Below are 16,337 nucleotides of genomic sequence, written 5' to 3' on the forward strand. Positions count from 1 at the left end.
CAGAGTGACCCAATTCCTTCCATAAGCTTTTCCACTGTGTGTGTGTGTGTGTGTGTGTGTGTGTGTGTGTGTGTGTGTGTGTGTGTGTGTACTAACATTTACGTCGGTGTGGGTTCCCATCGGTGGGAGCACATCCACCTAAGGAGGTCCAAAATCGGAGTGGGGCCCAAAATGGTGGACCCCACTCCGATTTCAATTAAAATAAGCTCAGCAGCTTCCCCTGATGCTACCATTGCTTTTTTTTTCATCTCTAAAAAGTGGCCCGTAAGGTAGCAAAAAGTGGGTAAGTGTGTGAAGGTGTGTGTCTTCGAGCCTTTTTTTTAACCGGAAGTCAGGATACACTTCCCGCGAAATCGAATACACACCGCGGGAATCTGAAACCTTTAGCCAATGAAATTACTGCACTGTACAATCTGCCGCGAAAGTAAGGAAAACTGCGGAAATTGCACAAGAAGAAGACGTAGAAGAAGAAGAAGACTTAAGATTGAAGACAGAAGAAGACGGATGCAACAGGTAAGCTAGGCATGGTTTTCATGGTGAGTTTATTTTGGCGTTACAGTATAGCGTGATTTTTGCTACCTCTTTTGGCTGCAATGTAGCTAACGTTAGCGACATAATATTACTATTAGCAGTTGGCTTAACCTAATAACATGTCACCACGGACATGGCAGCGGGGCGGAAAGACGGGGTGCAGTGAAGTCGTGTCGTTAAAAATGGAGTTGGTTGTGAATTGTGAGGTTTTTATGGTAAGTTCATATTTTGGCGTTATATCGTGATGTTTGCTACCTCGTTTAGCTGCCATGTAGCTAACGTTAGGGACATAATAGGGTCGTTAAAGGTGGAATCGGTTGTGAATTGTGAGCAAGACAGGGCAGGACTCGCTGATGGAGGTTAGCCAGAAGTTAACGCAGGCCTGAAGCTACGGTGCCGTTTTGGAGTCACTCATCCTACCCGCAGCTGGTTTGTTAGAGCAGGACAGGTGAGAGAAAATAATAGAAAAGACCACCTTCAAGTTTTTCCAAATTTACTTTGCAATTACAGCAATATAGCTGTAGCAATTCAGTTGTGGATGTTTTGGTCACATATTTTTTTCAATAAAATTCGCAAAATGCAAAGTATTTATTAAAAAATCGTTCCTGCTCTCAGTTGTCCATGTCCGTGACAATGTGAAGTGATGCTTGCCATTTTAGCATCTTATCTCAACTTCATTTTATATATACAGTACCAGTCAAAAGTTTGGAAACATTAGCCTACTAATTTTAATGTTTTGAAAGAAGTCTCTTATGCCATCAAGCCTGCAGTAAAAAAAGAAGTAATATTATGAAATATTACTAATTAATATTAAAAGTAATATTATGAATTATTATTATTACAATTTAAAATAATGGTTCTCTTTTTTAATATATTTTAAAATGTAATTTATTTTTGTGATGCAAAGCTGAATTTTCATCAGCAAGTACTCCAGTCTTTGGTGTCTTATGATCCTTCAGAAATCATTCTAATATGATGATTTGATGCTCAGTTATTATCAATGATGGAAACAGTTGTGCTGTTTAATATATTTTTTGGAATACTTTTTTCAGGATTCATTGAGGAGTAAAACGTTAACAGCATTTATTCATAAAAACAGCATTTATTCAAAATAAAAACATTTCTAACAATATAAATCGTTACCGTCACCTTTTATGAATTTAACGCATCCTTGTTGAATTAAAGTACTAATTTATTTTTAAAAAATAGTTATTGTTCCCAAACTTTTGAGCAGTAGTGTATATTGTTACAAAAGATTTATATTCTAAATAAATACAGTTCTTTTTAACTTTTTATTCATCAAATAATCCTGAAAAAAGTATCTCAGGTTATAAAAAAAATATTAAGCAGCACAATCATTGATCATAAATCATCATATTAGAATGATTTCTGAAGGATCATAAGACACCAAAGACTGGAGTACTTGCTGATGAAAATTCAGCTTTGCATCACAAAAATAAATTACATTTTAAAGTATATTAAAAAAGAGAACCATTATTTTAAATTGTAATAATATTTCAGAATATTACTGTTTTTTTTTTTTAAAAACTGCAGGCTTGATGAGCATAAGAGACTTCTTTCAAAAACATTAAAAATAGTAACGTTTCCAAACTTTTGACTGGTACTATATATATATATATATATATAATATATATATATATATATATATATATATATATATATATATATATATATATATATATATATATATATATATATATAATATATTAAAAACAAACACATTTTTAACAAATAAAAACACATTCTTAAATTTCAGAGCATCACTGTGACTGATCAACAAATGTAGCAAGATTTGAAACCTTTGCTTGTTTAGACTCAATACTTCTAAGGGAAGTTTTCACCAAGCTTTTTGTCTGGGTGGTACCGGCCTACCCTGGACCCCCCCATAACCATCCATGAGCGTATGTATGAGGAAGGATGTGATGCTGCATATATCAGTCAATGGTCATGTGGCAACGCCGCCATGCTGCTGTACCAGAAGTTAAGTTTGACAGCCCTAGTTTAAATTGATTACTGAGTGTCTGTGCAGCACAACATGGTTATCATCTAACAAGTTAACTTCTCGGCTTCAACAGGCTCGGTCAGCTTTCAGTGTGCACATTCAGAATTTGCATATTTCATTAGCCCGTGTTTGATGTTAAACAATGTGCATCCTGCAATAGCAAAGCTCAGTACACAGCTGTTGCAGCATCTATGTGTTTGTATGAATGTCTGTTTATGTATTTATTTTACTTTTCATAATAGATTTTTTTTGTGACTTGCTATTTTTCAAAAAGCTTTTTGTGAGATTTGCCTTGACTAAGTATGAATTACAATTATTTTCACAGAGCCATTATGTCCATAAGGAGGAGGAGAAAAAAGCCTATAGACGATGCAAAGACATACATTCTGTCTTGCACTGACAAGGATGGGTTTATGCCGAGATTCATTGACCGTTACAAAGGTAAGTTGCAGAAGATTCCTTGACACAACTTTTGCATTTCAAAATCAAAAAAGTATTATTGTTGATGTAATGGCAGGGTACAGTTTTTGTGTGTTTTCAGGTTATATATTCCTATTTTTTTTTTTTTTTTTTTTGCCTCTGTCAAAGACAGACAGTGATCGAAGTGAGTGTGATACTTTACGCCCAGGCAAGATTGTCAGAGAGCTTTGTCAGAATATTCTACTGAAGTGTCCAGAGAAGTAGAGCCTATTGCTGTGGTAGACTAGCTGCAGTTTAGAGTTTAAGGCAAATTTTCATCTTGATTGATCCCAAATAAGTGACATGGAAAGGAAAGGGAGAAGTTAATAGGGATAAAACATCTGCATTATAAAACATTAAAAGTAGATGTCATCATTCACATGTATGAATTTCAGTTATTTTCTTGTTGTTTCCCTTGGCCTGTTGGGTCTTATTTTTCATTTACTGAGCTCATAAGGTTTTTAAAAAGCATTTGGTTTGATTTTTAAAATGATGCAGGAACCATGAAGTAGCACTTTCTTCTTCTCTGTTTCTGCTTCAGCATACAGTTTTTTCCTCACAGTCTCTGGGTGTCAAACCCCAATTATTACAAATTTGTAATTAATAAAGTTATTGCACTTGAGAATCCGAATTTCAATGCACCTTTCATTCACTGCAACTTAAAGTCCCACTCCGATCATCTTTTGAGCTATTTTAAAGCGTTCTCAGTGGTCTTTAAATTATGATTATGCAGTTTTTAGCCCAAATCAAAAAACATGTGCTCTTTTCCAGGACTTTGCTTCTGCAGAGCGGCAGTAGCTCATTAGCAATTCGCCTCTGCGTTGTGGGCGGAGCTGCGGCTACAATGTAATGTTTGTTTAATTATTATATATTATTGTAGGAAGAGGAGTGTTTGCCACACACCCCATTGAACCCGGGGACTTCGTGTTGGAGTACAGGGGTAAACTCCTCACACAGGAGGAATGCAAGTCAAGAAAATACTCAGAGATTGAAAGCACATTTCTCTTTGACTTTCAGTGGCAGAATCATCACTTATGGTAAACATTGAAATATGTATGTTTTGTATTGATTTAGAGAAATTACGAGTTAACCCTGAATCAAGGGTTTAATACTTGATGAATGAATTAAGCACAAATACTCTTAAATTCTTTTGAAAATAACTCTTTCAATAAAACTTTTTAAAAGATGTAAAACTATTACCATTTTTCTGATACTTTTCAGCCTGGATGCATCTGAAGAAGACTCATCTCTGGGGCGATTGGCCAATGACAACCACAAAAATCCAAATTGCGTTATGAAAAAAATCATAGTTGACAACAAACCACATTTGTGCCTTTTTTCTCTGAAGAAAATAGAAATAGGAGATGAAATTGATTACAACTATGGTGATTCAAAATGGCCTTGGCACAGTAAGGTGAGTTGGTTAGATTAAGTATAGAGATTTCTTTTTTTAAATTTTTTGTTGCAAAAGCAAATTTTGTATTTCTCCAATATTAACCATGTTTCCAATATTACTCTTGACTGTCTATGGAAATGCATTTAATCTTTGATCTGTGATGTGTGTTAAAATGAGTTCTTCTTTATCTGCAATCCAGTTGAAAAAAACCCAAGCTCCTGCTGCAGCAGTAGAGAATGAGACCAGCCCTGTTCCTCAGACGCTTAATGATGGACCAAACCCAGATCAGACCTGCTCACAGGTAAAAGTACATTCAAAAACATTCATCTATGCTGACATGTATGTGGTGGTGTTCTTTTACTAAAGTGGACCAATGCTTATGTGGCTTTATATTGGGTGTTAAAGGCCAGATAATGTCACACACACCGGCATGTTTCCAGTCATGTTCTTATGGGGTCCTTCCATCTTCCAAATACATTTAGTTTCTCTAGTCTCTCCTTAACACACTCATATGTCTCTAGTCTGACCCATGTGGGGCCCTTCCGTCCAGTTCTCACTGTAATTGTTTTTAATGCACTATGGCAACACCTGACATGACCTCAACTGTGATTTTAACATTCGTAATTGTATACTGTATCTGAGCTGTTAGATGTTTTAAAGCAATATTTTGCTTATGTGGCTTTATATTGGGTGTTAAAGGCCAGATAATGTCACACACACCGGCATGTTTCCAGTCATGTTCTTATGGGGTCCTTCCATCTTCCCAATACATTTAGTTTCTCTAGTCTCTCCTTTACACACTCATATGTCTCTAGTCTGACCCATGTGGGGCCCTTCCGTCCAGTTTTCACTGTAATTGTTTTTAATGCACTATGGCAACACCTGACATGACCTCAACTGTGATTTTAACATTCGGAATTGTATACTGTATCTGAGCTGTTAGATGTTTTAAAGCAATATTTTGATTTGATCCACTGCAAACTCCTGAAATAGACGTGAGCTGCTTTTTAGTCCATGCTCTCAGTTGAAGTTCAGTGCTGTGTCACCATTAGATGACCTTATTAGCCTGTGAATGTCTCTTCATACAGTTCTGAGTCTCTTCTTGTCTGTCTATTTCAGGTGAAAGGCCTTCAGACTCCAGCCGCAGCAGTAGAGAATGAGACCAGCCCTGTTCCTCAGACGCTTAATGATGGACCAAACCCAGATCAGACCTGCTCACAGGTAAAAGTACATTCAAACACATTCATCTATGCTGACATGTATGTGGTGGTGTTCTTTTACTAAAGTGGACCAATGCTTATGTGGCTTTATATTGGGTGTTAAAGGCCAGATAATGTCACACACACCGGCATGTTTCCAGTCATGTTCTTATGGGGTCCTTCCATCTTCCCAATACATTTAGTTTCTCTAGTCTCTCCTTAACACACTCATATGTCTCTAGTGGGGCCCTTCCGTCCAGTTCTCACTGTAATTGTTTTTAATGCACTATGGCAACACCTGACATGACCTCAACTATGATTTTAACATTCGTAATTGTATACTGTATCTGAGCTGTTAGATGTTTTAAAGCAATATTTTGCTTATGTGGCTTTATATTGGGTGTTAAAGGCCAGATAATGTCACACACACCGGCATGTTTCCAGTCATGTTCTTATGGGGTCCTTCCATCTTCCCAATACATTTAGTTTCTCTAGTCTCTCCTTAACACACTTATATGTCTCTAGTCTGACCCATGTGGGGCCCTTCCGTCCAGTTCTCACTGTAATTGTTTTTAATGCACTATGGCAACACCTGACATGACCTCAACTGTGATTTTAACATTCGTAATTGTATACTGTATCTGAGCTGTTAGATGTTTTAAAGCAATATTTTGATTTGATCCACTGCAAACTCCTGAAATAGACGTGAGCTGCTTTTTAGTCCATGCTCTCAGTTGAAGTTCAGTGCTGTGTCACCATTAGATGACCTTATTAGCCTGTGAATGTCTCTTCATACAGTTCTGAGTCTCTTCTTGTCTGTCTATTTCAGGTGAAAGGCCTTCAGACTCCAGCTGCAGCAGTAGAGAATGAGACCAGCCCTGTTCCTCAGACGCTTAATGATGGACCAAACCCAGATCAGACCTGCTCACAGGTAAAAGTACATTCAAACACATTCATCTATGCTGACATGTATGTGGTGGTGTTCTATTACTAAAGTGGACCAATGCTTATGTGGCTTTATATTGGGTGTTAAAGGCCAGATAATGTCACACACACCGGCATGTTTCCAGTCATGTTCTTATGGGGTCCTTCCATCTTCCCAATACATTTAGTTTCTCTAGTCTCTCCTTAACACACTCATATGTCTCTAGTCTGACCCATGTGGGGCCCTTCCGTCCAGTTCTCACTGTAATTGTTTTTAATGCACTATGGCAACACCTGACATGACCTCAACTGTGATTTTAACATTCGTAATTGTATACTGTATCTGAGCTGTTAGAGGTTTTAAAGCAATATTTTGCTTATGTGGCTTTATATTGGGTGTTAAAGGCCAGATAATGTCACACACACCGGCATGTTTCCAGTCATGTTCTTATGGGGTCCTTCCATCTTCCCAATACATTTAGTTTCTCTAGTCTCTCCTTAACACACTCATATGTCTCTAGTCTGACCCATGTGGGGCCCTTCCGTCCAGTTCTCACTTTAATTGTTTTTAATGCACTATGGCAACACCTGACATGACCTCAACTGTGATTTTAACATTCGTAATTGTATACTGTATCTGAGCTGTTAGTTGTTTTAAAGCAATATTTTGATTTGATCCACTGCAAACTCCTGAAATAGACGTGAGCTGCTTTTTAGTCCATGCTCTCAGTTGAAGTTCAGTGCTGTGTCACCATTAGATGACCTTATTAGCCTGTGAATGTCTCTTCATACAGTTCTGAGTCTCTTCTTGTCTGTCTATTTCAGGTGAAAGGCCTTCAGACTCCAGCCGCAGCAGTAGAGAATGAGACCAGCCCTGTTCCTCAGACGCTTAATGATGGACCAAACCCAGATCAGACCTGCTCACAGGTAAAAGTACATTCAAACACATTCATCTATGCTGACATGTATGTGGTGGTGTTCTATTACTAAAGTGGACCAATGCTTATGTGGCTTTATATTGGGTGTTAAAGGCCAGATAATGTCACACACACCGGCATGTTTCCAGTCATGTTCTTATGGGGTCCTTCCATCTTCCAAATACATTTAGTTTCTCTAGTCTCTCCTTAACACACTCATATGTCTCTAGTCTGACCCATGTGGGGCCCTTCCGTCCAGTTCTTACTGTAATTGTTTTTAATGCACTATGGCAACACCTGACATGACCTCAACTGTGATTTTAACATTCGTAATTGTATACTGTATCTGAGCTGTTAGATGTTTTAAAGCAATATTTTGCTTATGTGGCTTTATATTGGGTGTTAAAGGCCAGATAATGTCACACACAACGGCATGTTTCCAGTCATGTTCTTATGGGGTCCTTCCATCTTCCCAATACATTTAGTTTCTCTAGTCTCTCCTTAACACACTCAGGTCCGAAGAGGTGCCCATCAAGGTGCATAATTAAGGATTAATTTGCAGTGTTTTTGTTTTTACCAAACCAGTGTATAAAATCAATAATATTCTCAGTCATGTTATTATGAAGAGTTGTTTATTCCAACAAATAAGAACTTTATTTATTTACATTGTTAACAGTGCAATGTCTGCAGTGTTCTCTCGCTCTCCACTGAAATCTTTGTGCTCAGTGTGAAGTCCACCTTCACTTATAGTGGTAATTCCAGAAACGGTTCCTGTCCTCTGAAAAACAGAGGCGGACATCACACTTGCTGCATTGGGTATTGGTGTACCCTTTACTGCAATGTCTGCAGTGCCCTCTCTTTGTCTTCAGGGGGAAATGTCCAGTTTTTTTTTAGAAGAGGTAGCCTTTGGACTTCCATCATCCATGTGTGGTCTCTTTCCACTATTCAGAGGGCTCCTGTCTCTGGGCTCTTGTTGATTGAAGATGGCCGTCCTCTCTTTGGTGTTTTCAGTGTTGTGTCCACCAGATTAGAATATAAAGAACAAATGTATCAATTTATGTACATCTCAAATACCAGTCTGATTTATCACAAACAAGGTAAATAGCACAAATAGATCATTACTGTAATGAGAGAGGAAGCCAGCTATGCTTGGAACTTTCTCATGTTCAGTATCTCCTCCTTTGGCATCCTGAGAGCATAGGCTGTGCTGCTTGTAGAGGAGCCAGGCGTTGACCACAGCAAGGGTGATTGTGTGCCAGAAGATGTACATGTACCACCGCCAGGATTTCAGTGCATACTTGTGTTTTGCTGTAAATGAGTCCAACAAATCCACACCTCCCATGTATTTATTGTAGATGCCCACAATGGAAGCCTTTCTAACATCAATGTAGGTTTTGGCGGCTTTGTCCCAGTGTTGAATCTCCTGAACAGGTTCTGGTCCAGCGAAGGATGACACAAGTGTCACCGCCCTGTTGTCGTACCATTTGACAGCACAGATGTTGTTTCTCCTCCACTCTGTGGTCAAAGCTTCCTCTGCCCTTCTTCTTCAAGCTCTTCACATGTAAAGATTACAGTTGGGTAGATGCACTTGCCTGGCTGTTCCCACATAATGGATTCCTTGCTCAAGGAGCTTCATGGAACGGTGGTGAAGTAGTTGTCTGCCTAGATCTTGTTGTGTTGACCCTTTGGAAATGTGGAGTCAAGCTTCATTACAACATCACCTGACAATCCAAGTTCAGATTTGACTCGTACTTTATTGTTGCTTCCTTGGTAAACATCAAAGTCAAGCATCATGCTAGAGATTTCAGCTTTCACCCATACTTTAAAGCCCCATGAGCGTAGATTACCTTGCATATACTTCTTGATGCTGCTGAACTTCCCGTTGAAGGGTATCATCATCTTGTCCATGGAATGTGCGCTTCTGGTACCACCTGCTGCAGGCAGTTTTCTCTGAGTGAATCAAGCTGTGGTCTGAGTTTCCAGAGTTTGTCCCTCTTTTCAGTCTCTGGCACGGTTAAATTGTTTACAAAATGTAATGTTCCATCCTCAGGTACATGCCCAATGCTGCCTGTATTTCTTTTGTATTAGTGTTGACTGATCTTTCGTCATTTTGAATGCTGTACTCATTCGTATTTGTTGCCAGAGCTTGAACCAAAGCAAAACGTATTTTGTTTTGCCAGAGCTTGGTGTGTGGAGGGAGGTGACATCATCTGTGAGAGCTTGACCAGAAAAATCAGTGACGTCTGTCATGTGGCATGATGTATTTCTTTGATTGCCCGGGCTCAATATTCACATTAGCTGGACATTCGGTAGGTTCTTGGTTTTCTTTGTCCACAGAGACATCAATATCTGATTCTTCATCACTTGCATCAGTGTTGTCAAAATCTATGTCCACATCACTTTCTCCTTTTTGGATGATGGCAATTACATTGTGCACATTGTACCGAGGATTTCTCCTTGCTGGTGGCATTCTGAAATGAAAAAGATAAAATTGAAACAAATGTACATTGTATACAAATAGCACACATGCCTCATTATGACGTGTTCACACTTTGGACTGAAGCAGCCTATTCACACATCTCACCGGTCACACTATACCTAATGGCTCACCTATAGTAGACTGTGATTGTAATCATTACAGGAATGCATTCAGCGTCCAGTTTACAACAAAATCTAACAGTGATGAACATTTACACCTGTGCCAGAACAAAGCACCAGGAGCATCCCGCACAACTTGGAGGATTGGCCAGGTGTGGCCAGGTGTCTCTTGTAAAAGAGATATTGGATCTCAATGGGACAGACCTGGTTAAATAAAGGTTATAGGCCTAATGATAATAAGCACTTTGACTATAAATTGATAAGAACATTTTGTTTACCAGTAGACTAAGAAAGGGCAGATTTGCACAAACAGAATTTCTTTGTTAGAAAGTCCTGAATGTGATAGCAAATTATAATGTTTAGATATGGCAATATATCTTTCAACTTTAGTGTCTAATACAGTATAGAATATGTATTCCGATAGAAAGCTAAAGGGTATAATGTTTAAATCATGTATAATTTGTTGTGAACATTTTCATTTAAGTTCCCTTTAAGATGTTCCTCTTAAATACAGGGCAATTATGACCGCCACTCTCATCCAACATTGTAATATTGCAACATTTATAAAACAAGCTCTAAACAAAATGTAGGGCATATTTTCAACATTTACTGTATATGTCCTTGTTCTAGACACTGTAATCAACACAGAAAAACATATTCCAAGCATTTTACTTACTTGAAGATGAATCCAGTCCAGTAAATCAACGGGATGTTGCTTGATCAGAAAGTTGTAGGGTGTGTCACTTCTTGACTTAAGGGTGGGCTTTGTATACAAATCCTGGATCCAATTACATGGTGGGATTAAAATGTAGGACCCACAGATCATATTGATGTGGTTGTATAAACAAACAAACAATAAAAAAAAGACAAAAGGGGTTTTGGGGAATAACCACAATTGTTGTAATTCTGAAACAGTGGGTCTTACAGGGTTAAGTAAGATTAAAATTTCTTTATAAAAGAAAACCTACAATGTTTTGTGTTTTTGCCTACATAGGAAAACAAACAGCTGTCAAAAGAAGCTGGACCCCAGACGAGTGTGCTGCAGTGGACACATCTGAGGAGATTTATTGTAATGAATCAAGTTCCTGGTAAAGAAGAGTGTCAGCGCTGTATTACTGCAGAACCTCAAGCTCTCAGAAACAGAGACTGGAAAGCAGTTAAATTTTATGTTAAAAATCGCATTACAGCCCTGAGAAGAAAAGTCTAGTGTGTAAGCACCTAATGGAACTGAGGTAAAACCAAAACATTAGAGGTAGGATCTTAAAGTGTTTTGTCTTTGGTTGTGTTCTGTTGTAACCTTTTTGTTGTTGTTGTAGGGGTTTGCTCAGGTTTTATGGCTGTCCAGTGGCCTACAAATATACACATTTCACAGTTCTTATTTCATTTTATTGTTAATTTGATGGATGTAGGATGGATGTTGGTTGTGTGGATGTTGGATGGATATTGAATAGATGTTTGATAGATGGATGGATGTAGGATAGATAATGGATGTTAGATGGATGTAGGGTAGATGATGGCTGGATGGATGTTGGATGGACAGATGTTTGATGGATGAATGTTGGATGGATGTAGGGTAGATGATGGATGGATGGATGGATGGATGGATGGATGGATGGATGGATGTAGGGTAGATGTTGGATGGATGGATGTTGGATGGATGTAGGGTAGATGATGGCTGGATGAATGTAGGGTAGATGATGGCTGCATGGATGTAGGGTAGATGATGGCTGGATGGATGTAGGGTAGATGATGGCTGGATGGATGTTGGATGGATGGATGTTGGATGGATGTAGGGTAGATGATGGCTGGATGGATGTTGGATGGATGGATGTTGGATGGATGTAGGGTAGATGATGGCTGGATGGATGGATGTAGGGTAGATGATGGCTGGATGGATGTAGGGTAGATGATGGCTGGATGGATGTTGGATGGATGTAGGGTAGATGATGGCTGGATGTTGGATGGATGTAGGGTAGATGATGGCTGGATGGATGTAGGGTAGATGATGGCTGGATGGATGTAGGGTAGATGATGGCTGGATGGATGTTGGATGGATGTAGGGTGGATGGATGTTGGATGGATGGATGTTGGCTGGATGTAGGGTAGATGTTGGCTGGATGGATGTTGGATGGATGGATGTTGGATGGATGTAGGGTAGATGATGGATGGATGGATGTTGGATGGATGTAGGGTAGATGATGGATGGATGGATGTTGGATGGATGTAGGGTAGATGTTGGATGGATGGATGGATGGATGTTTGATGGATGTAGGGTAGATGATGGCTGGATGGATGTAGGGTAGATGTTGGATGGATGGATGTTGGATGGATGTAGGGTAGATGATGACTGGATGGATGGATGTTGACCAGATGTTGGATATATGGATGGATGGATGTTGAACAGATGTTGGATATATGGATGGATGTTGAACAGATGTTGGCTATATGGATGGATGGATGTTGAACAGATGTTGGCTATATGGATGGATGGATGGATGGATGGATGTTGAACAGATGTTGGATATATGGATGGATGGATGTTGACCAGATGTTGGATATATGGATGGATGGATGTTGAACAGATGTTGGATATATGGATGGATGTTGAACAGATGTTGGATATATGGATGGGTGGATGTTGAACAGATGTTGGATATATGGATGGATGGATGGATGGATGGATGGATGGATGTTGAACAGATGTTGGATATATGGATGGATGGATGTTGACCAGATGTTGGATATATGGATGGATGGATGTTGAACAGATGTTGGATATATGGATGGATGTTGAACAGATGTTGGATATATGGATGGGTGGATGTTGAACAGATGTTGGATATATGGATGGATGGATGGATGTTGACCAGATGTTGGATATATGGATGGATGGATGTTGAACAGATGTTGGATATATATATATGGGTGGATGGATGTTGAACAGATGTTGGATATATGGATGGATGGATGTTGAACAGATGTTGGATATATGGATGGATGGATGTTGAACAGAGGATTAAGGAAAGGATTTTTCATTTCTTTAAATATCTCTGTATCATGATTTCAAAATTTGAGGCTTCACTGGAAAGAACAACTTGTTAACATGACATTATGGATGCAGTCCAATGAAACATATAATTTCAATGCCTATATAAGAGAAACTGTTGGGTTTACATAAAAGTTCAGGCTGATGTTGTTCAAACATTGAGTGCAGATTGTACAGACCTCTAGACATTAAATTAATAATTTGTTTTAATCATTTCATAGAAAGTTTATTGACTGACAACTGTGTGGCATAAACTGTGTCATTACAATAAAATTGGTCATTTCAGTTTTGTCATAAAACTGTCTTTGAAGCCGTATGTCTTGTAATCTGTAAAGGCAGATGGAAAGTTTCACATATATACATAATTAATTACTCATTACAAAAATAACTATTTTAGTCCACAATAAGGAAACTGGGAGTAATAATAAAGGCTGGTGTCAGCAGCTGCAGATAGTGACCTTGGGCCCCATTAACATATAAAAACTTGGTATGTATGTGTGTATGTGGGCGGACCCCACAAGTTGGCAATCCTAGAAACGGTTCCCACAAGGGGCCAAATACCTTTTTCGACAAAACTTTAGAAATTTGTCAAATTGAAGTGATATTAATGATTGAGATTTTTTTTTGGATCTAAGGTTGTTTTTTACAGCAGTGTAGGACCACTGGAAAGGGTGGATCCCACAACGCATAAAAAAACTGGTGGTCCCCATGAGGGGGCCTGCGCAAGAATGTGTGTGTGTGTGTGTGTGTGTGTACTGTGTGTACTGTGTACCCCCGCAAGTAGCAGTGGCCACCCCATGTATAAAACTCTAGTTCCGCCACTGCACGAGATATTATGACGTTCCCACGAGTTTATATGTTGTGGCCACAACAAAAATAAGTGAACCGAACATGTCCCCTCCCGGTCACCGTACTCTCCACTTCCCTGTCACTTCGTAGGTCACTTCAGGTGCAGCGCGCTTTTTTGCAGTCCGTTCAGATATGACGCGTTGCTAAGCAGTCGCAAGGCGCTCAAAGAAACACATTTTAATCTATTTATTGTTTAGGTTTTGGATTAAATAACATGACGTCACTTAAAAAAGCATATAAAAAAGAAAATTATTATTATTATAAAAAAAAAGAAAAAAAGAAACATTATTCTGGGAATATTTCAAGGCCCGGTACTAACGGGTCCACGGACCGGCACCGGTCCGGGGACCGGGGGTTGGGAATCACTGATCTAGAGTATGAAGATCTGATTCCAGATATTACCAACCCCAGTCAAAGATGTATATAAATGTCAAATTATCCATTTTTAGCTAATAGGCTAAAGGCTAAACTAGTTACAACCAGTCCCCCTGTTTGGGAAAATTATAATATCATATATTACGGTACTCTTTGGCCAGCCCTCTCTGTAGGTCTGCAATTGTTAATTCCTGCACTTTTTTATTGTTATCAGGTCCAATGTAACCCTTCCCTGTGTACACACCGTTCATCTGTAGACAACAGTAGGCACTCCAGTAATACTTTGAGACAGTAACTCTAACATTCAGTTTTGGTATGTTGGTATCAGCTGGAACTACACCAGTCACCACATAAGCCTTATTACATGTTATCAGAACTTTAGCAACAGCCGTCTCATGATTCTTCCATGCACGCTCATTGAAACGTGTGTCCTGTGGAGCGGCGTTGGTCAGGGTGGAGGTGGCCAGGCCTTCATGGATTCTTCACTGTATGTGTGCTGAACTGGGTAGAGGTGACCTTTGTCCTTGCAAGACTCCACCTTGTCATTGTCATAGTCACTTTTCACAGCCTGATTATTAATGATTCTGCCATTTTGAGCTTCCATACATTCCCCAATATGTCCATCCAGCTAAAGGACATGAGAGAAACAAAGAAGAAACTGTTTCAGTCAAAACTCAAAAGAATGATTATAATTTTAAATAAATATATTGGTCCACTTTAATTTAGCTGTCTTTATTTACTAACATTGGAATTAATAATTTGATACAGTGCGCTAATTTTGTTCATGTAAGTTTATCAGTATTTTAGTATACCTGCATGTAATTACAGCTGTAATGACACTGTTAACCTCTCAAACCAACAAAACCTGTGCTAATATTACCCTTATCCTCCTCTATAACAGCACACGTGTTTACAGGACTACATCAACACAAATAAGTACATTGTACAAGTAAATATTATGTTAGTATATAGTATTTAAAGACACCTAAGATAAAGTGTGACCAATGTTGTAAAGTTTTTCTTTCTTCAAAGCAGAGACCAGGAGACAGTTGGGATCACGTTCAACAGAAGTTATTCTTTATTGAGAACTCCTCTGTACGCGGCTGTAGAAACTTCCAACATGATCTGATCTAATACAGTATGCATTGTAGTTATATACATTCCAAGGGGGAGGGATTACATAGAGGTGGAGACTCTGAGCAAAGCATGCAAATGAAGTAGGAACTAGTGATGGGGACGAGACCGCCTATGCCGAGTCCGAGTCAAGACCGAGTCTTTGAAGGGCCGAGTCCGAGTCGAGACCAAGTCCGTTGGTTTTCAAATTCAGTCGAGTCCGAGTCAAGACTGAGTCTTTAGAAGTCAAGACCAAGACCATAAAAACATGTCAGTTTTCATATTCATGATCAGGGACGGACTGGGACTAAAAAACGGCCCTGGACTTTTGACTAGGCCCGGCCCAAAGCAATCGGCATGCGGAAACTCAACAACAACAACAATAATGCCTGGCATGAGTGTCACAAGACTTAAATTGTGGCTCATGATACTATACCATCCAAATTATAGCAATATCACTGATGTTGACTAGATGTTGTGTTAAAAGCATATTATTCTAGATTAACTTGAATACTCACATATAAATGGACTTGGTCTAAGCTCAACCTGAATAAACAAATGATGGAATGGATAAAAAAAAAAAAAAAAAAAAACAGGTTTTATTCCAATAGAGCATGGAATAGATTATATAATATGCTGTGACAATCTATTCCATTCTGTCTTAAAATGAATTTATTACTTAATAATCTTAATTAATTTATGCAGTAATTAATATTACTGCACAAGTAATAATAACACATCTAAATGAAAATACACCATTACAAATGTAACTTCTGTATTCAAAATCTTCAAAGTTTGTAAGCATTAACTGTAACGTTACCAACATTTTTACCAACATTTTTAAAAGTAAAAGCACAACATATTTCTTAATATTAGCTACTGCATGTGGAATTTTACAGCTAAAATG

General features: G+C 38.6%; 1 protein-coding gene across 1 annotated transcript; it reads left to right on the forward strand.

Moving 5' to 3' along the window:
- The first annotated feature begins 455 nt into the window (after positions 1-455).
- Positions 456-13,388, forward strand: LOC308684690 (uncharacterized protein). Its single transcript, XM_081355942.1, has 9 exons — positions 456-513; positions 2,880-2,995; positions 3,894-4,050; positions 4,235-4,427; positions 4,609-4,710; positions 5,529-5,630; positions 6,438-6,539; positions 7,358-7,459; positions 11,042-13,388. The coding sequence occupies exons 2-9, from the start codon at positions 2,887-2,889 to the stop codon at positions 11,252-11,254; spliced, it is 1,080 nt and encodes a 359-aa protein (XP_081212068.1). The 5' UTR covers positions 456-513; positions 2,880-2,886; the 3' UTR covers positions 11,255-13,388.
- The last annotated feature ends 2,949 nt before the right edge of the window (positions 13,389-16,337 follow it).

Source organism: Scardinius erythrophthalmus (genome assembly GCF_964197995.2).
Source record: "Scardinius erythrophthalmus genome assembly, chromosome: 24".
Taxonomy (NCBI): Eukaryota; Metazoa; Chordata; class Actinopteri; order Cypriniformes; family Leuciscidae; genus Scardinius; species Scardinius erythrophthalmus.